This window comes from Lacerta agilis, chromosome 14 (assembly GCF_009819535.1).
Source record: "Lacerta agilis isolate rLacAgi1 chromosome 14, rLacAgi1.pri, whole genome shotgun sequence".
Classification (NCBI taxonomy): Eukaryota; Metazoa; Chordata; class Lepidosauria; order Squamata; family Lacertidae; genus Lacerta; species Lacerta agilis.
In genome coordinates, this window is record NC_046325.1 from 47,485,391 (window position 1) to 47,505,365 (window position 19,975).

Below are 19,975 nucleotides of genomic sequence, written 5' to 3' on the forward strand. Positions count from 1 at the left end.
GTAGGAAGGTGTTCAATCCTTCCCTTAGAAGATGGCTACAAAAGGAAATGTCCAGAGCATCAACCTTCATCATCTGCACATAGCTTGGGTCTCCCAACACCTGTAGTCCCAGGGACTATCTTGGACAGCTGTGTGCACATGTACATACATAATACTTATATATCTGGGGTGGCAAAATCTTTTGAGCTATTTGAAAACTTTTGAAGATGGAGCTTCTAAAGTTCCTAAACTGACATACAGGCAAGACCTTCAAAATCTGCCTTTAAATGAAAATATATTTAAAAAGGGAACGGGTGGTGCTGTGGTCTAAACCACTGAGCCTCTTGGGCTTGCTGATTGGAAGGTCAGTGGTTCGAATTCCTGCGATGGGGTGAGCTCTGTCGCAGCTTCTGCCAACCTAGTAGTTTGAAGGCACACCAGTGCAAGTTAGATAAATATGTACCGCTGTGGCGGGAAGGTAAACGCCATTTCCGTGTGCTCTGGCTTCTGTCGTGCCAGAAGTGGTTTAGTCATGCTAGCCACATGACCCAGAAAGCTGTCTGTGGACAAATGCTGGCTCCCTTGGCCTGAAGCGAGATGAGCGCCACACCCCATAGTTGCCTTTGATTGAACTTAACTGTCTGGGGGTCCTTTACCCTTTACCTTTATATTTAAATGGTCCCCCCCCCAAAAAAGCTTGGGTTTTGTCAGGCAATAGTTTGCATTAAGGCTTCATGATCATGCAACAATTGTAATGAAACATTGCACTGATCTTCTGTTAGGGCTGTATCCAATAATAGTCCTACTCAGAATACATCCACTGAAATTAACAGACCTTACTAACTTAGGTTTTTTAATTTCAGTGCTATATTCCGGAGAATTGTACCACACCCTGTACTAGGTATCTATTGTCAGCTGATTATTTTCAACTAAATGGATTTGGTACAGGCAAATAAAATTTTAAAAAGTATATTGAGGGGAGACTTCTTAATACATTTTAAATGGAAAAGCTTATTTTAAAAATATACATTTCTTAATGGAATATCTCCTGACTGAATTCCATGAAAACCGTAAGAAATCTTTCTTCAAAGAATAGCAAATGGATAAAAAAAAGAAATGTTTCAACTACCAAAATAATGCAATAGTCAATTCTTTATGTGCTTCACAGGAACACACTGAAGTTCTTGGCATACATTATTACTGCTATCTTCAAATAATTATTATTTACAAAAATATTTTAGTTCTTTCTGAAACATCTCCTTCCTTTATAGTTGGTTTTACTATATTTCAAGTTGAAAACTTTCACATTTATATAACCTCCATCTGAGTAGTTAAAATTGCTTTTACTTAAGATACAAATAATCAGCCAGAACTTGTATAATGTTACCAGCAGAGTTTCCTACCAAAAAAGAGAGTATCATTTCAAGTTACACAGGTTCATTAACTACATGGACGTATAATTAAACAACAACAAAAAAGAGGTCGAAGCATACATTAACCTATTTTACTTCCCCCATCTATTACATTTTCAAAAGCTTCTGTATGACTTCACTCTGCAAGCTGTGAAAGACCAACCATCCACCTTCTTTTCAGTATGAATAAGGTTGACATCTGACAGCTTCACATAGCTGACAGGGTTATACAACAGCCCACCCTCCCTATTCTCAATCCAATTAGACCTCTAATCCTCCAGATGAAAGGCCCAACTACTCACGTTCTTCATGACAACGACAGCTATTGATTATTTGTCACTGCAGCTAACACCTTCTCTGTGGAGGCCACTCTGACAGAAGCAAACCTCCCAAATTAGACAGCACTTTATCTGCCCTGGAGGCCAAATGGCACAACAAGTAAAGGCTAATAAATGGTATAAAAATGAACAAATCATAACATTATGACAGGTTGATCGTTGCCAGTAGTTTCACAGCTCAAGCTTGACGCTCCGTTAGACCTGCTCCTTCTTTTCTCTCTTCCAATTGTGCTCCAACTTTGACTGAATTAAAGGCCAGAACAATTAAGGCATTTGACCAGCAAGGGTAAGCTGGAATGGAAGTATTGCCAAGGGACACAGATGTCAATAGCAGACTACCCATTTGTCAATACAAACATTCGAGACATGCAAATGCTGATGTCCTGGTTCTCCACTAGGTTGCACTGATGCCATTCATAAGCAGCTCAAACGGGAACTGATGAAATTAACTTCCCAGACTTGTAATTTCCTGTTAAGAACAGGATTTTTAAGAATATATAACGGAGTTTTCATTAAAGGCGGTGCAAAACTATTTATAAAAAGAAACACTTATGACACTTTATAGTTGCACAGTAAAATCTGTGTCAGAAATGTTTTCTTAAAGCCCGAGAAGAAGGATTTATGTATTAAGAATGACATGATAAATTTAACACAATAAATGACAAAGAAAGCTTGACTATTCTAGGGTTTTCATACCGTGCTCCTATAGAGCAATCCTATACGGTGTCTACTAAGAAGTAAGTGCCCTGGGTTCAATGGGACTTATTTGCAGGTCTATAGCAGAGGTCAGCAAACTTTTTCAGCAGGGGACCAGTCCACTGTCCCTCAGACCTTGCGGGGGGCTGGACTATATTTTGTTGGGGGGGGGGGAGAATGAATTCCTATGCCCCACAAATAACCCAGAGATGCATTTTAAATAAAAGCACACATTCTACTCATGTAAAAACACCAGGCAGGCCCCACAAATAACCCAGAAAGCATTTTAAATAAAAGGACACATTCTACTCAAGTAAAAACATGTCTGCGAGCCGGATTTAGAAAGCGATTGGGCCAGGTCAGGCCCCCCGGCCCTTAGTTCGCCTACCCATGGTCTATAGGATTCTAGCCCTAATTTCTTTTTTTGAATATTTTACTCAAGAAAGTAGCAGTTTAAAATGTTTTAGCTGCTGCTTCCTCCTCAGCTATACTTATATTTATAATGTTTCGATTTCAAAGAGTTACTTTAGGCACATCCAAGTGTTTGAGCTTATCTAGTAGGATTTTCTGGCTTTTCTGTTTTTTCTTTAAACATTAGGCCCTTATGCCCTATCACAAATGGCTTCTGATATCAGTTTCAGAAAGTGTTTGCCACTGACTGGGTTCAGTCAACACTTAAGGCTCTTAATATCCTCCATTTCTCTTCCCCCTCTTGTACTCTAAACGGGCACATATAGCCCCAGAGACCAAACTTAACTGACCAATTATGAATTCTAAGTTATTTAAAGAAAAAAACCTGAGTTGGTACTATACTGAACAAAAAATCAGCACATTTCACACCGGGGAACTTGCATTCGATAGCTAATATAGGGATGCTGGGAGAATCAGGGATTGGCAAATAAATAGGTAGGTTGCTGCAGAGCTGCAGGAGAAGACAGGCGTGGGATATAGCTCAAGAAATACTTTTCTGAACTAGTAATTTCTGAGTAGAAAAAGAAAGAAGTGACTCAACAGGGGGAAGGATTCTTTTTTTCTAGGCATGGAAGAAGACAAACAAAAAAACGGTGGAGACCCTCTGGAAATGCCCTCACTATCAGGGTTGGCACACCCATGAGACAAGGTGAGGCAACCACCTCTGATGGCAGGATCCGCAGGGGCAGCAGATCTGACCTCCAAGGAATGCATCAACCGCTGCCACAGGAGCAGCAATGGCTGCAGTGTGCCCCGTGGAGGCCGGATATGCCACTTCCTCAGCAACCCCCCCCCCATGCCACCTCTACAGCGGGTTCTTGGCAAATAGGAGATGCTTCTTATCTCCTCCCACCCTTCTTCCCGATGTAGATCTTCCCTGGCATGGTGATGGCATCATTTTGTGGTTTGCCTCAGGTGCCAAAATATATTGAGCTGGCCCTGCTCCCTATGACCAAGCCGAACATATATTTTTCTCTCCAGAGTCAACTGTCATTCTGCATCTTTGAAAATAAGCTAGCTAGTAAAAGTTTCCCCACTCTGTGATGTCACTGAGAAACGTCCCCACCAAACATAAGCACTTTTTAAAAGTTTCCTTTAAAAAAGAAAACAAATGGGATAAATGAATGACCACATGAGTCTGTATGGACCCTCTATTTCTCTCCCTCCACCCAAGTGGGGCTGGTAGCAACTTTGATCAGAAGATGGATTAAAACTACCTCCCAAACAGCTGCTTTGAATAAACAGAAAAGCTGATTGAGTGTAGGTTTGCCATATTCTAGCCCAGTCTGATATCCTAATTTGAATACCATGCAAATTAATTCCCAATTATGAAAATCAGTTTGAGCTGGAAAATGGTTTTTCCTCTCCAAATCTTTCCTTCAAAATTTGCTTAACAGCATAAGCGCAGATTATTAGGCTCTTCTTAGAATACATGGGAAATATGTAACCAGACTTTGAAAGGATAAATAAAAACATTTAAAAATACAGCAATGTTACCTAAAAAAGTAATTGTCAACTCACTTGCATAGGCTACAGTGTCCCTCATAATCTTTCTTTCTTTGTCCTGGACTGAACTTTTCAAAAAAATTCTGTATGTGTATCTCTTTTGGTAATCTTTGTTTACACTTTTAAGCAACACTTTTACCTCTAGAAAGGAGTGGGGGTATGTGAAACAAAGGTCAAAGGTAGGCTATACACAATTTGGCAATTCAACCTGTTGCATTTCTACATGGCAACAGGGTTTGGGCTGGGTGTTCATCAGTATGCAGATGATACCCAGCTTTACCTCTCTTTTAAAGCAGAACCAGTGGAAGCAGTGAATGTCCTGTTTGAGTGTCTGGAGGATGGATTGAGACTGAATCCTAACAAGACAGAAGTACAGTAGCACCTCGGCTTACGTTACCCTCAGGTAATGTAAACTTCGGGTTGCAAAAATGGCAACCCTAGAAGTGTTTCGCTGCACACGCATGCAAAGTGCTCTACCATGTTGTGTGCATGCACAGAAGCAGTCTGTCGCCACGCGCGTGCGCAGAAATGGTCCCCCCGGTTGTGGAAACCTCAGGATCCAACAAGAGCTCCGGAACGGATCCCATCCGCAACCGGAGGTACCACTGTACTTTTTTTGGGAGACAGGGAGCGGGCAAGTGTGGGGGACTCCCTGGTCCTGAATGGTGCAACTGTGCCCCTGAAGGATCAGGTGCTCAGCCTGGGAGTCATTTAGGATTCACAGCTGTCCATGGAGGCGCAGGTCAATTCTGTGTCCAGGGCAGCTGTTTACCAGCTCCATCTGGTACGCAGGCTGAGACCCTACCTGCTTGCGAACTGTCTCACCAGAGTGGTGCAGGCTATAGTTATCTCCCGCTTGGACTACTGCAATGCCCTCTATGTGGGGCTACCTTTGAAGGTGACCCGGAAACTACAATTAACCCAGAATGCGGCAGCAAGATTGGTGATAGGGAATGACCGCCGAGACCATATAACACTGGTCCTGAGAGATCTACATTGGCTCCCAGTACGTCTCCAAGCACAATTCAAAGTGTTGGTGCTGACCTTTAAAGCTCTAAACAGCCTCGGTCCATTATACCTGAAGAAGCGTCTCCACCCCCAACATTCTGCCCGCACACTGAGGTCCAGCTCCAAGGGCCTTCTGGCGGTTCCCTCACTGTGAGAAGTGAGGTTACAGGGAACCAGGCAGAGGGCCTTCTCGGTAGTGGCGCCCACCCTGTGGAACGCCCTCCCATCAGATGTCATCAGCGTTCAACTCAATTTTTGCCTTATCTTCTCAAGCTCCAACTTCACATTTCATGAAATAGCATGTCATTTTATAATAAAACACTTTAAAAATTAATCCCAAGGTGTCACCAAATGCATTTTTCTCTTTATTTAAATGTACATTTTACCACAGCCATCAAATGAAAGATCTTACTCCTGAGGCACTTATTATACATCTTGCATTTATATTTTTAATCATGAGTGTAATGCTTAATGCACACATGCTTTTAAGTAAACAATTAGTGGTATTTTTAGCATTATTAAACTCCTGAGTAGCAGATTTTTTGCAATTCTGGACATAAAGTATTTAAAACATACCAATTTCTCTGCTAGTGACATTGTCAGCTAAACATAACAAAACATCTGGATACAAAGAACAACTTTGTGTGAATTCAAAGATTTGTGAAATTTGATAGGTCTTCCACTTTGAACAGCATACTACCCTGACATAGCCAAAACACTTTTAAAAATCCTACTTAAGTTTAAAAACTAGTCTGTCATGTGGCATGGTGTGGTAGAAAGGAAGGCTACTATTTGAGAAAGGGACATTCAAAATTATTTTGGATTAACAGTGCTAGTTACACATTTCTTTGGAATCTCGTCTTGGAACATCAGTTAGACCAGTGTTTTTCAACCACTGTTCCGCGGCACACTAGTGTGCCACGAGATGTTGCCTGGTGTGCCGTGGGAAAAATTGAAAAATTCAAGAGAATTACTTTATATATAGTCAATATAGGCACAGAGTTAAATTTTTTAACATTTTCTAATGGTGGTGTGCCTCGTGATTTTTTCCATGAAACAAGTGTGCCTTTGCCCAAAAAAGGTTGAAAAACACTGAGTTAGACTGCAATCCTATATACGCAGTTACCCAGGAATAAGCCCCAGTGAACCCAACAGAACTTACTTCTGAGTAGGCACGTGAGATTGTATTGTTACCTTTTGTGCAGCAAGATGGAGAGCTGTTCTCTGGTTAAGGTCGACTTTATTTACATCTATTCCTGTCTTCAACAAAGCCTCAGCACAGTCTAGCCTATCCGCCAACACACAGTACATTAGTGGAGTTCTCCCAAACTGGTCCTCTTTGTCCTTCAGATCAGGATTACCTATAAGAACAACAAAGTGAATTGCAGTGCTGGCTCTACATAAGTTTTATTAAATATGTACATCTACTGTATATATATATATTTTTGGGGGGGATGTTTGTCTGGTTTCTTATACATTTGGGCAATGCTTAAGATTTGACATGGTGTTTCCTGAGGTCAGGGAACAGATTTTTTGTCTGTTTTGGGATTCTATGCTAGATTATGTTTTAAAAGAAAATGTCAGACAGTCTTTTTAAAAACTTCAAAATATGGACACCACTTAGGATAGTAATTATTATTATTATTATTATCATCATCATCGTTGTTGTTGCTGCTGCTGTTTTCTACAGCACCTTTTTCTCTGACAGGGACTAAAAACACAGAAAAAAACAATAATTAAAAACAATTAAATATTGGTAGAATTAAAACTACAAACACACACACACACATTTCTACATATACCATTAAAAATAATTACAACGAAAACAGCACAGCACCACTCCTTTCATTAGAAGCAGGCCATTCCCAAAAGCCTGTTGGAACAAGGACAACAAGGAAAGAGCCAGTCTGGCTTCTCTAGAGAGGGAGTTCCAAAGTCTGGGAGCAGCCTCCAAGAAGGACCTTTCCCACGTCCCCACCAAGCATGCCTGTGAAAGTGGTGGAACCAAGAGAGGGTTTTATCTACATTTAGATACCAATGACAACTCAATCTTTCAAAGATACACTGATTATCAGTGAGGGTTGTTGCTGGCTTCTGAGAATTTCTGAGCAATGCATGCTCGTTTTCTAGAGAATTGAAAAGAGAGCACACAAGCTATTTTAAGAGGAAAATAACTATTTATGGTGATATAGAAAATATGGGTGGTTGGCTTTTACTGCCCAACTCCCTAAGGGACTGTCCTCTAAGTCTATGATCCGTCAGAGATGACTGGATGACAGCAGGATGCAGTGAAAGCAAGGCAAATCTTTATTTTTCTGTTGCAACAGAGTTCCCTCCCCTCCTTGCAAAGAGGTAAGAGAGACCAAGAATAAAGCATGCAGGAACCTTTAAAGACTTTTGAAATTGCCCACCCCTTAGTCCAAGGCAAGCTAAAAAGCATCATACATACATCACAGGAGGAGGTGGTCTGCCACAGAAATAATGGGAGATAGGAGAGAAGCAACACTCTCAAATTTCTGTGGGAGACCACCTGATCATGGTCACTGATTCCATTACCTGGGCAGATTGGTCATTCCTTTGAGATAGTAAATACTTTAGTTCCTGAATCTCTTTGACAAATTTACACCTATTGACAGTTTGCTCAATTTAACAGAAACTTGCCAGACTAGATTTGCAGGAAGGGGTAAACCCCTTGGATTCCAGGCAGTTTTGTTAATGGGAATTGCAAGTGAAACGACAATTGGAAATCTTTCCCTATTTCCTCCTACTGAAGAGGAACATTTGAGGTCACTTTGGGAGAGTAAAAATGGCTTCTAGAGATTGCTCTCATGTGCTATTTCAGACATGTGGTTTACATACTTATGTATTCATGTTTACCTTGTGCATTTATGAACACTTATTCAATATTTGATACCTTAGAATTCTTATAACAATGGCCTCGCTTGTTGCTAGGGTGGCCAGCAGACTAGAAAAACAGATGAACAAAAACACAACATGGAATTCTCCCGTACCTTTCGTTAACAGCAGAAATCAGCAGGTAAAGCTGAACATGAAGATAAGGATTATCATCTCCTCATATCTGCCCATAGAGGGGGAAGTCAGAAATGAGTAACTATAAATTGGCACATTTCAATGTAGCTGCACCATTAAAAATGCAAACAGAGAAATCTGTACTAGGTTTTGAAATCATGAAGGATAGACAAAACAAAATAGGACCAGTTTTCTGGGCTAATCTGCTTTAAAGTGGGGATTACATGTCTAAATGTACTGCAAGGAAGTGAGAATAGGGGATCCTGAATTTTTTAAAAAAGGAACACAATGGGGGAAGGCTAGGTGGAACCTTTTCACTAATACAGTGGTACCTTCGTCCTCAAATGAAATCTGTTCCAGAATCCCGTTCGGCTTCTGAAATGTTCAAAAACTGAGGCGCGGCTTCCCATTGGTTGCAAGAGCTCCTTGCACTCAGTGGAAGCCGCGTCGCACATTCGGGTTCCGAAAAACATTCGAAAATGGAAGCAATTACTTCCGGGTTTTTGGCATTGAAGAACCAAAATGTATGACAACAGAGGCATTTGGGAACCAAGGTTCCACGGTATTTTAATCTTATATGTGCAGGGAGGGTTTTTATTAACAGGTATTATTTAGGAAAAACTTTTATCACTTTATTCTGCTGACTGTACAAACTGATCCTTAGTGGGATTTTTTTATTTTAACTTTTATAGAGCTGAACAGAAGGGGCAAAAATAAATAGCAGTATTCCCCCCCCCCAAAAAAGATCCAATTAGTTTAAAAAAGAGAAATTTTAAAACAGTGTACTTCATGGCCTTGGTCACAAGAAGTTATTGCAGAATGTATCGTACAATCTAGCACAGGATGGAAACTTAAATAATAATCACCTTGGCTTGAATCCTAACATTCCTTCTGTGAACATAATAGATTTCCCTCTTCTGACTTCTATTGCTATTGTAGAATTGGAAAGGACTGTGAGGGTCATGTATTCCAAAACCCTGCAATGCTGGAATCTCAGCTAAAGCATCCACTGCAGATGGCCACTCAACCTGTGTTTAAAAACCTCCAAGGAAGGAGAGTCCAATCATTCCTTCACATCTGCTGCTGGAATTGCAACCACAGATAGGAAAGAACAATCTTCCTTTATAGGCACAGCATGAATAGTGCCTGCGAAAGAAGACTCAGTGCTCCCGATTCTTCCTTTGTACTGTAGTTGAATCCATGTGATTGGCAGGTGGGAGGAGTTGCCCCTGTGTCAAAGTGGTCTGCAGGGGTGAGGGAGCTTTGGATCTGGCCCACCAGCTAGATTTGGTTCTCCAACCATGGCATGTAGGACTGCAGTTTAACTCTCAGCCCTGTGAACTATCTATATTATGGACACAAATATAAGCTCTCCCCCCCCCCCATCTGTAAGCCATTCTAGGGGCTTTTTCAGCTTTTCAGCTTAAAAAAAACAGATTTACATCAAAAAGACTACTGAAATGATGCACGTGAAGTACTTTCAGTGTTTGGGGGAAAGCACAATGTAATTAGTAAATGACAACATTAATATTATTGCTATAAGTAAAATCCAGTAAGAGCAACTTTAGTGGCTATGGGACACTCATGTATAATTTTGAAATGTTAATAATAGAGTAAATAAAATAAAATAAAATTCAAATGCCTTTCTGAAACAAGCATATTCTCCATCTTTTTTGTGAACAGCCCTGAGACCTCCAGGTATAGGGCGGTATATAAATTCAATCAATAAATAAATCTTCATAAGCGTTTACACAACTTCCTAATCCTTTTGAACTAACATTTGCAGGTGAAACTCGAAAAATTAGAATATCATGGAAAGGTTCATTTCTTTCAGTAATTCAACTTAAAAGGTGAAACTAATACATGAGATAGACTCATGACATGCAAAGCGAGATATGTCAAGCCTTTGTTTGTTATAATTGTGATGATTATGGCGTACAGCTGATGAGAACCCAAATTAACAATCACAACTTTGGGGTTTTCATCAGCTGTACGCCAAAATCATCACAATTATAACAAACAAAGGCTTGACATATCTTGCTTTGCATGTCATGAGTCTATCTCATAAATTAAACTCCAGTAGTTAATGAAAACAATTGCTTACATAAATGGACTTTTCCACGATATTCTAATTTTTCGAGTTTCACCTCTATATCAATACACGCAGCTGTAATAGGGAACAAGCTGGAAAATGAGATGTAATTAAATATCTCTATACAAAATGGTTCATCAGTTCTGAATGAAAAGCCTTGCTGACTACCCAAAAAGACCACATACAGTAACTTTGACAGTGTTATCATATCTTTGCTTTTGGAAGTATCTCTCCCTACCTGAACAGAGCTTCTACAGCTTCTATTGTAATAAGGAAACAGGATATGCACCTCACCATTACAATCAAAGCAGGTTTCTTAGATTGGTAAAGTATTTCTAGGTTATGCTACCAATCTTTAGGCTCCTCAGGCAACAAGTATTTGTCCAAGTATTAGTGTTTTGAGGGTCCCATTGACCTGGGGTTAATATGAGGGCTGCATGCCAGCAGTGAGCTGAAGTAAAGGCAAAAATGTGCAGAAACAGTAATGGCTGGTGCTCATTGAGGCAAGTATGGTGGAAGGCAGCATGACCAACAGTAGGTAGAGCTACAGCAAATGGCAGGAAGAGTCAATTAATTCTAGTTTTGTCCCTATCTTCATCCCTGCTGAGTTCCACATGGGCAACATAAGGACTAGCAGGAAGAAGCTGACAGGCAGTGCCGCTCCTTGGACTGGTTGTTAAGTAAGAGAAACTGTCTGAGGCCAGACTGACGTCGTCCTTTTCTCTCTACTGGACAAGCCTCCATCGGTCAAAAACAAAAGCATTTTTATGAACTAATTTTGAAGAAAAACCACCATGCTAGTATTATGGAAAGGAACTGAAAGTAATTCCATACATACACACATCCTGACTTTAGAGCAGAGGTTCCCAGACTTCTTTGGCCTACTGCCCCCTTTTCAGAAAAAATAATAATACTCAATGCCCCCCTGGAAATCTACCTTCTTTAAGCGAACAAACAAGGATGCAGCAACAAATTTGCATTCTTTGATGTATCTATATTTCTACCTATGTCCTAAGACATAGTGAAGAAAGATGTTGCTGTAAATAAGACACCTTGAAGCTTGAAATTATAAAATCATTTATTAAAAACAACCATAGTAACATCCGCATTACACACAGAAAATGACAATAACGAAGGATATTTGATATCAAAATAAAAATTATGAATAACATTTCCCAAACCTGGGTGAACCCAAAAAGGGTTCACTCAAGCCTGGGAAAAACACACAACCACCAGATCCATGAGAAGCATTGCCGCTATCCTGCAACTGGCGGTAAGCGTCATTACACAACTGATGAAACATGTAAGAACAGTTCTTCAAAATGTTCTTCTCTTCTATCTTTCTGCTTCCACCACCCCCTTATTTTTATTCCAATGCCCCCCAATTGCACCCAAGGCTACCCCCCTAGATTGTTCCAGTGTCCCCCAAGGGGCAGTACCGCTTACTTTGGGAAACACTGCTTTAGAGTTCCAGTTACAGGTAGGTAGCCGTGTTGGTCTGCCGTAGTCAAAACAAAATAAAAAAATTCCTTCCAGTAGCACTGCTTTAGAGTGTTATACACAAGAATGGAAAGAGGAAGAGAGAGTTGGCAGAAACCTACCAGGGGATCTTCCTAAGCCACAGAACCAAGAAAAAGCTAAAAACAGAACTGCAACTTTAATACTATTGCTTCTAATGGATTTGAAATTACATAAAAAGACTGGGATGGGACTAAAAACAGCATGAAGAGAAAGTCAAAGTTTAAAGATAAATGCATAACGAATTTGGAATCTGGAATATATATGTAAAGATTTTAAAATTTAATTTAAAAAAAATGACTCTGAAAAGACAAGGGAAACATTTTTACCTGCTATCTGTTTTAGAAGAGCACTCTTATGTCCATTAACAGCAGCGGCGTGAACTTGAGATGCTAGTGAGGAACCACTGGGCAGCCAAGCCTCAGAAACATTCATACTCTTCTCTGAGAGTTCAGATGTTAAACCTGCATTGCACGAAAACATTATTATCATTATGATAATGATGACGGTTATTATAACTTTTTGCAAAAGAGAATGCAGTTTTATTGATGCAACATATTTTCATACTTTAATTACATTTTTTCATTTTAGATTTTCAAAGCTTGACTCTTCTATACAAGCCTTACATAGCAATGGATTAAGTTCAAAGCTACGTAGTTATCAATCAAGTACCTCTGCTATTATTCTAATGCAAACTTCTTAATTTGTCCCACAAGCCCACTTTGTTTCAACATACTTGGGAGTTAATTTGAACTCCCATACTGAGCATTTAGGACCAACAAGAGGCATTAAATTTGCACATTCAATTCTGTGAGGAAGAGAAAAATAAATGATTTATATTCATGGCAAACCTGATTCAAAAAGATGCTGCTACATGGCAATATGCTACAGTGGAAAGACTAACGCTTAGGCAGACAGTTTTGTCACCATAGGGAGATGGAAAAATGATTAGAACTTTTAAAGTCTCATACAACCACATGACTAATCATGGATCAACATTAATAGATATTAAATAATAAACTTGGGGGAAATAAGGGAGTTTAAGCAATATTTGAGCAGAGCCAGCAACAAAGAACACTGTAGCTATGAGATGCAATGAGAATTTGAGAAGGTGAGGTTTTGCATTTAGTCACTGTAGCACAGAAATGGATTTGGGGCACCTATATAAAATTATTTCTTAGTCATGAAGCTCATGGGCTGGCCTTTGGCAATTGTGCTTTAAGCTATCTCAAAGGGGGAAATGGGGGGGGGTGGATTCTGGTTCTCTAGCACCCATCTCCTCTTTATACAGGTATAAGGAAAACTCTCCACCTCCATCTATGTCTATCTCTCCAATAGGACATGTTTTGTTTATTGTCCACACAACACAGACTTGGGTAGCCTATGTAGTTTTCAACAACTAGCCACCTTTCTATTTTATATTTCTGTGCTGATACTTCATAACACAAGCCCATTTTTTTCTTGCTGCCCACTACTTTGTGTAAACAATAAACACTGTGTAAATAAACATTTTATTTTGTACTCATTAGTTCTTGCCAATTCCTTCAAGCAAGCAAGACAATATTGGCATTTCTTGATTAGTAGCAAACTAATGCAATACCCTCCTTCATGGATCACTGCCTTGTCGTGGCGAAGGGGCTTGAATAACTCAGGGAAGCTATGAGCTATGCCATGCAGGGCCACCCAAGATGGACAGGTCATAGCTGAGAGTTTAGACTAAATGTGATCCACCTGGAGAAGGAACTGGCAAGCCACTCCAGTATCTCTGCCAAGAAAACTCCATGGACAAAGACAACAGGCATATAAAAATTATGACACTAGAAGATGAGCCCCTCAGGTCGGAAGGCGTCCAACATGCTACTGAGGAAGAGTGGAGGACAAGTACAAGTAGATTCAGAGCTGATGAAGCGGCTGGGCCTAAGCAGAAAGGTCGCTCAGTTGCAGATATGCCTGGAAGCGAAAGGAAAGTCCAATGCTGTAAAGAAAAATATTGCATAGGAACCTGGAATGTAAGAACCATGAACCTTGGTAAGCTGGATGTGGTAAAAAATGAGATGGCGAGAATAAACATTGACATCCTGGGCATCAGTGAACTAAAATGGATGGGAACGGGCGAATTCAGTTCGGATGACTATCATATCTACTACTGTGGGCAAGAATCCTGTAAAAGAAATGGAGTGGCCCTCATAGTCAACAAAAGAGTGGCGAAAGCTGTACTGGGATGCAATCTCAAAAATGATAGAATGATCTCAATACGAATCCAAGGCAGACCTTTTAACATCACAGTAATCAAAGTTTATGCACCAACTACCGGTGCTGAAGAAACTGAAATTGACCAATTCTATGAAGACCTACAACACCTTATAGAAATGACACCAAAGAAAGATGTTCTTCTCATTATAGGGGATTGGAATGCTAAAGTAGGGAGTCAAGAGATAAAAGGAACAACTGACAAGTTTGGCCTTGGAGTTCAAAACGAAGCAGGGCAAAGGCTAATAGAGTTCTGTCAAGAGAACAAGCTGGTCATCACAAACACAAGAGACGACTCTACACATGGACATCACCAGATGGGCAGCATCGAAATCAGATTGATTATATTCTCTGCAGCCAAAGATGGAGAAGCTCTATACAGTCAGCAAAAACAAGACCTGGAGCTGACTGTGGCTCAGATCATCAGCTTCTTATAGCAAAATTCCAGCTTAAACTGAAGAAAGTAGGAAAAACCACTGGGCTAGTAAGATACAATCTAAATCAAATCCCTTATGAATACACAGTGGAAGTGAAGAACAGGTTTAAGGATTTAGATTTGGTGGATAGAGTGTCTGAAGAACTATGGATGGAGGCTCGTAACATTATACAGGAGGCAGCAACGAAAACCATCCCAATGAAAAGGAAATGCAAGAAAGCAAAGTGGCTGTCCAATGAGGCCTTACAAATAGCGGGGGAGAGAAGGCAAGCAAAATGCGAGGGAGATCGTGAAAGATACAGGAAACTGAAAGCAGGTTTCCAAAAAATAGCAAGGAGAGACAAGAGGGCCTTCTTAAATGAGCAATGCAAAGAAATAGAGGAAAACAACAGAACAGGAAAAACCAGAGATCTGTTCAAGAAAATTGGAGATATGAAAGGAACATTTCGTCCAAAGATTACCATAATAAAGGACAAAAGTGGGAAGGACCTAACAGAAGCAGAAGACATCAAGAAGAGGTGGCAAGAATACACAGAGGAATTATACCAGAAAGATACGGATGTCTTGTACACCCTAGGTAGTGTGGTTGCTGACCTTGAGCCAGACATCCTGGAGAGTGAAGTCAAATGGGCCTTAGAAAGCACTGCTAATAACAAGGCCAGTGGAAGTGATGATATTCCAGCTGAATAATATAATGATGCTGTTAAGGTGCTACACTCAATATGCCAGCAAGTTTGGAAAATTCAGCAGTGGCCAGAGGACTGGAGAAGATCAGTCTACATCCCAATCCCAAAGAAGGGCAGTGCCAAAGAATGCTCCAACTACCGCACAATTGCACTCATTTCTCACGCTAACAATGTTATGCTAAAAATTCTACAAGGCAGGCTTAAACAGTATGTGGACCAAGCTGGATTTCGAAGGGGCACAGGAACCAGAGACCAAATTGCGAACATGCGCTGGATTATGGAGAAAGTTAGAGAGTTCCAGAAAAACATCTACTTCTGCTTCATTGACTATGCAAAAGCATTTGACTGTGTCAACCACAGCAAACTATGGCAAGTTCTTAAAGAAATAGGAGTGCTGGATCACCATTTGTCTCCTAGAAATCTCTATGTGGGACAAGAAGCCACAGTTAGAACTGGATATGGAACAACTGATTGGTTCAAAATTGGGAAAGGAGTACGACAAGGCTGTATATTGTCTCCCTGCTTATTTAACTTATATGCAGAATTCATCATGTGAAAGGCTGGACTGGATGAATCCCAAACCAGAATTAAGATTGCCGGAAGAAATATCAACAACCTCAGATATGCTGATGACACAACCTTGATGGCAGAAAGTGAGGAGGAATTAAAGAACCTTTTAATGAGGGTGAAAGAGGAGAGCGCAAAATATGGTCTGAAGCTCAACATCAAAAAAACTAAGATCATGGCCACTGGTCCCATCACCTCCTGGCAAATAGAAGGGGAAGAAATGGAGGCAGTGAGAGATTTTACTTTCTTGGGTTCCATGATCACTGCAGATGGTGACAGCAGTCACGAAATTAAAAGACACCTGCTTCTTGGGAGGAAAGCAATGACAAACCTAGACAGCATCTTAAAAAGCAGAGACATCACCTTGCCGACAAAGGTCCGTATAGCTAAAGCTATGGTTTTCCCAGTAGTAATGTATGGAAGTGAGAGCTGGACCATAAAGAAGACAGATTGCTGAAGAATTGATGCTTTTGAATTATGGTGCTGGAGGAGACTCTTGAGAGTCCCATGGACTGCAAAAAGATCAAACTTATCCATCCTTAAAGAAATCAGCCCTGAGTGCTCACTGGAAGGGCAGATCCTGAAGTTGAGGCTGCAGTACTTTGGCTACCTCATGAGAAGAGAAGACTCCCTAGAAAAGACCCTGATGTTGGGAAAGATGGAGGGCACAAGGAGAAGGGGACAACAGAGGATGAGATGGTTGGACAGTGTTCTTGAAGCGACTGGCATGAGTTTGGCCAAACTGCGGGAGGCAGTGGAGGATAGGGGTGCCTGGCGTGCTCTGGTCCATGGGGTCACGAAGAGTCGGACACGACTGAACGACTGAACACAACAAAGTGCAATACCACTGCAATGGCTGTTTGAAGCATTACGACGTAAGTTTTGCGACAACTTCACTTCCATTTTGTTTCCAAGCCCAATGCAAAGTGTGTTTTGATTCTTAAAAGTCTTAAATGCTCTGGGACCAGGATACTTTAAGGGCCAATTACTCATATATAAGCCTACCCACACATTATGCTCTTCCTGGTTTGTGTGTTTCCACACAGCTTGAGGTACAGTAAGTACAACTGGCAGAGTCTTTTGGATAGCGGCAAAAGCGAATGAGAAATTTAATGTTAATCGTTGTTTTCTTACAATGACTACATGTAAGACTACACTGTCAGTCTGCATTTTGATTTTATCATTTAAAAATTGTTTGCAAGCTACCATAGATCCATTGTGACCTAAAGCAAATAAATGGACTTAAACAAATAAATTATAATTTGTGACCCTTTATTTATTATATTCAATATATCAGCCAAAGCTAAGAAAAACAGGGAAGAAAACTGAATCATCACTTGCTCAGAGGTTTTAATGGACAGGGCAAATTTCTGCAATGTGACCTGGCAACTTTACTTGTGAAAACTCAATAGCACCAACTCTCTTAATGGACCTCATGTAGGTGGCCAGATGCAAAAAAATGGGCGGGGCTCTTGCAATATTAACAATTGTATGGAACTACACCTGCAAGCTACACCAGCTGAAATATCCACTTCTACACAACTATTAAAGGTGAAGGAGTCCTACCCTTTTTTCCACCTGGCTACCCAACCCCACAAACTTATATTTGTACAAATGTGTTGTACAACTACCAAGTGTTGTGGTAGGAGCGATACTACAATGACCCAGATTCTGCACCGTCAGCAGCAGCAGCAGCCCAATACTCTGAAATTGAGCAGATAAAGCTTTTCCAGGCATGAAAATACCATAAGTGCTGAGCTGCTTAACTTTTGCATCTCATACTATTATTAAAGTTCTAGGAATGGCGCCAGGGAGAAAAAGAAAACCAACTTCATGTGATGCTCATTCACATGTTTACTCAAGTCTAATGCACCGATGAATCTAATGCGCATCTCAATTTTCAAAACCTTGAAACCCAAAAAGCATTTGCTGGCAAATGTAAATGTGCCATCAAATCTAATGTGCGCTCTAATTTTCACAACATAATCTGGCAAAAAGGGTGCATTAGACTCGAGTAAATATGGTATGTATTCTCCCATCTTTTTGTTTACGTTTAACAAAAGCAGCCAGGAGGATGCAATATTGAGGTGAGAGGAAAAGATTCTTACACTTTATATCTCCATTGGGCCCCACAACAAAATGTTACAGTGTATACCTGGTATGTGTTATCTGAGCCACTGGATCAGGATTTTTTTTTTTTTTTAACTACCAAATGAGGACCAAAAACAGGAGTCCCTGCCCTAATGTGGCTTTATAGGCTTTATGCAAAATTCCTTATAAGGTTCTGAACATTTAAAAATGCAACCAGTCTGCATACAAATTGAGTGCAATTGTGGTTGATCTGGCCTGGGGGCAGAGGTTGCAATTCAAGTAGTCTGACCTCTGATACAATCCGAAAAGTATTAAAGTTGCTTGGGGGTGTGTGACTGGCAATCCAAACCAGCCTTACCTCTTATGTGCAGCATTGACCCTGCAGGACTGCTCTCAGCTTTTCTATGACAGCACAGCCCTGCAATATGGGTGTAGACTGAACTACAGTCGTACCTCAGGTTACGTACGCTTTGGGTTGCATACTTTTCGGGTTACGAACTCCGCTAACCCGGAAGCGCAACCCGAAGTGTGCACGATTCGCGCATGCGCAGAAGCGATTTTCCGGTGGGTTTTTTTCGGTCTGCGCATGCACAGAACGAATTATTTGGGTTATGTCCTTTTCAAGTTGTGTACGTTACCGGAACGAATTAAGGACGTAATCCGGGGTACCACTGTACTCTGCTGCAGGGCTGTTGTATACTGCTCATTCAGCAAGGTGGGGATAATATAGGAAATAAAAGAACGGAATGAAATTGCAGGACTTTTGCACTCTCTACATTTCAGGCCAACACTCAATGATTGACATGGGTCAAATACCAGTAGCCAACACTGCATGGTTGTTATAAACCACTCAAGAGCCCAATCTACAATATTCAGTGTGAACTACACTACGGGGCTGTTTCCAACCTGCAATATGGATAATGAATTAATTTGCTTTGGAACAGGGTGGATTTTATTTAAATCAAACTGATTTAAATCACTAGTCAGTAAGGCTGAGGGTGGATTTAAATTTTAAAAATCTGATTTAAATTTTTAAAAATCTGATTTTTTATTTATTTAAATCCACCCTGAGCCTTACTGACTAGTGATTTAAATCGTGATTTAAATCAAATCCACCCTGCTTTGGAATGTTCATTAGCACATTTCTAAGAATCAGGTTAGAAAATAAAGAAACTTTTCTCTATGCTGTACCTTTTGGGATAGGACCCTGGGGTGTTCAAATGCATCGCAGGAGCTGTGTATAACAGAGGCTGCAGAAACTTCCTCTTCTCTACAATTACTGCTGCTGAAGGAACCATGCCTCCTTTTGCAACTGGTTAACCTATCAGATAAACTCCTGCTCATTCATAGCTACAGTAAAATCTTGGATTTCTCCATTGAGTTCTATGCTTTTCAGTGTGAACCAGGAGATGAGCTATACAGACAATTAGAAGAAGTGGTATCTGAAGAAGTGTGCATGCACATGAAAGCTCATACCAAGAACAAACTTAGTTGGTCTTTAAGGTGCTACTGGAAGGAATTTTTTTATTTTTTATTTTGTTTAGACAATTAGAAGGTTCTTTGTACACTTTTTTATGCTAAGTGTCTCCTCTTCCCTTTTGAGACACTCCGTTCTATTAAACTTCCACACCAGTGTCAGATGGGCCACGGATGGCTCATTAAATGTTTTAATACCCTGGCAGTCAACCTCAAAAGTGAGTGGGATAGACCGGATGTTATGGACAGAGGAAGCAACTTATTTATTGCATTTATATCCCACCTTTTTCTCCAAGGAGTTAAAGGTGGTGCACAGAATTTCCCCCTCTGCATTTAATCTCCATAACAACCCATGAGATAGGTTACTCTGAGAGGCAGTGACTGGCCCAAGACTATGCAGTGAATCTCATACCCAAGTG

General features: G+C 40.5%; 1 protein-coding gene across 4 annotated transcripts in view; it reads right to left on the minus strand.

Moving 5' to 3' along the window:
• INVS (inversin) overlaps positions 1 to 19,975 on the minus strand; it is a 60,530-nt gene that overhangs the window by 39,132 nt on the left and 1,423 nt on the right. For 2 of the 4 annotated variants that reach the window (XM_033169542.1, XM_033169539.1), the window contains exons 2-3: positions 12,380 to 12,516; positions 6,605 to 6,771 (exon numbers count right to left, since the gene is read on the minus strand). In XM_033169542.1, the coding sequence (XP_033025433.1) occupies positions 6,605 to 6,771; positions 12,380 to 12,485 (273 nt within the window). In that variant the 5' untranslated portion in view covers positions 12,486 to 12,516. The remainder of the gene's footprint in view (positions 1 to 6,604; positions 6,772 to 12,379; positions 12,517 to 19,975) is intronic. The other 2 variants (XM_033169540.1, XM_033169541.1) reach the window with 1 other exon arrangement.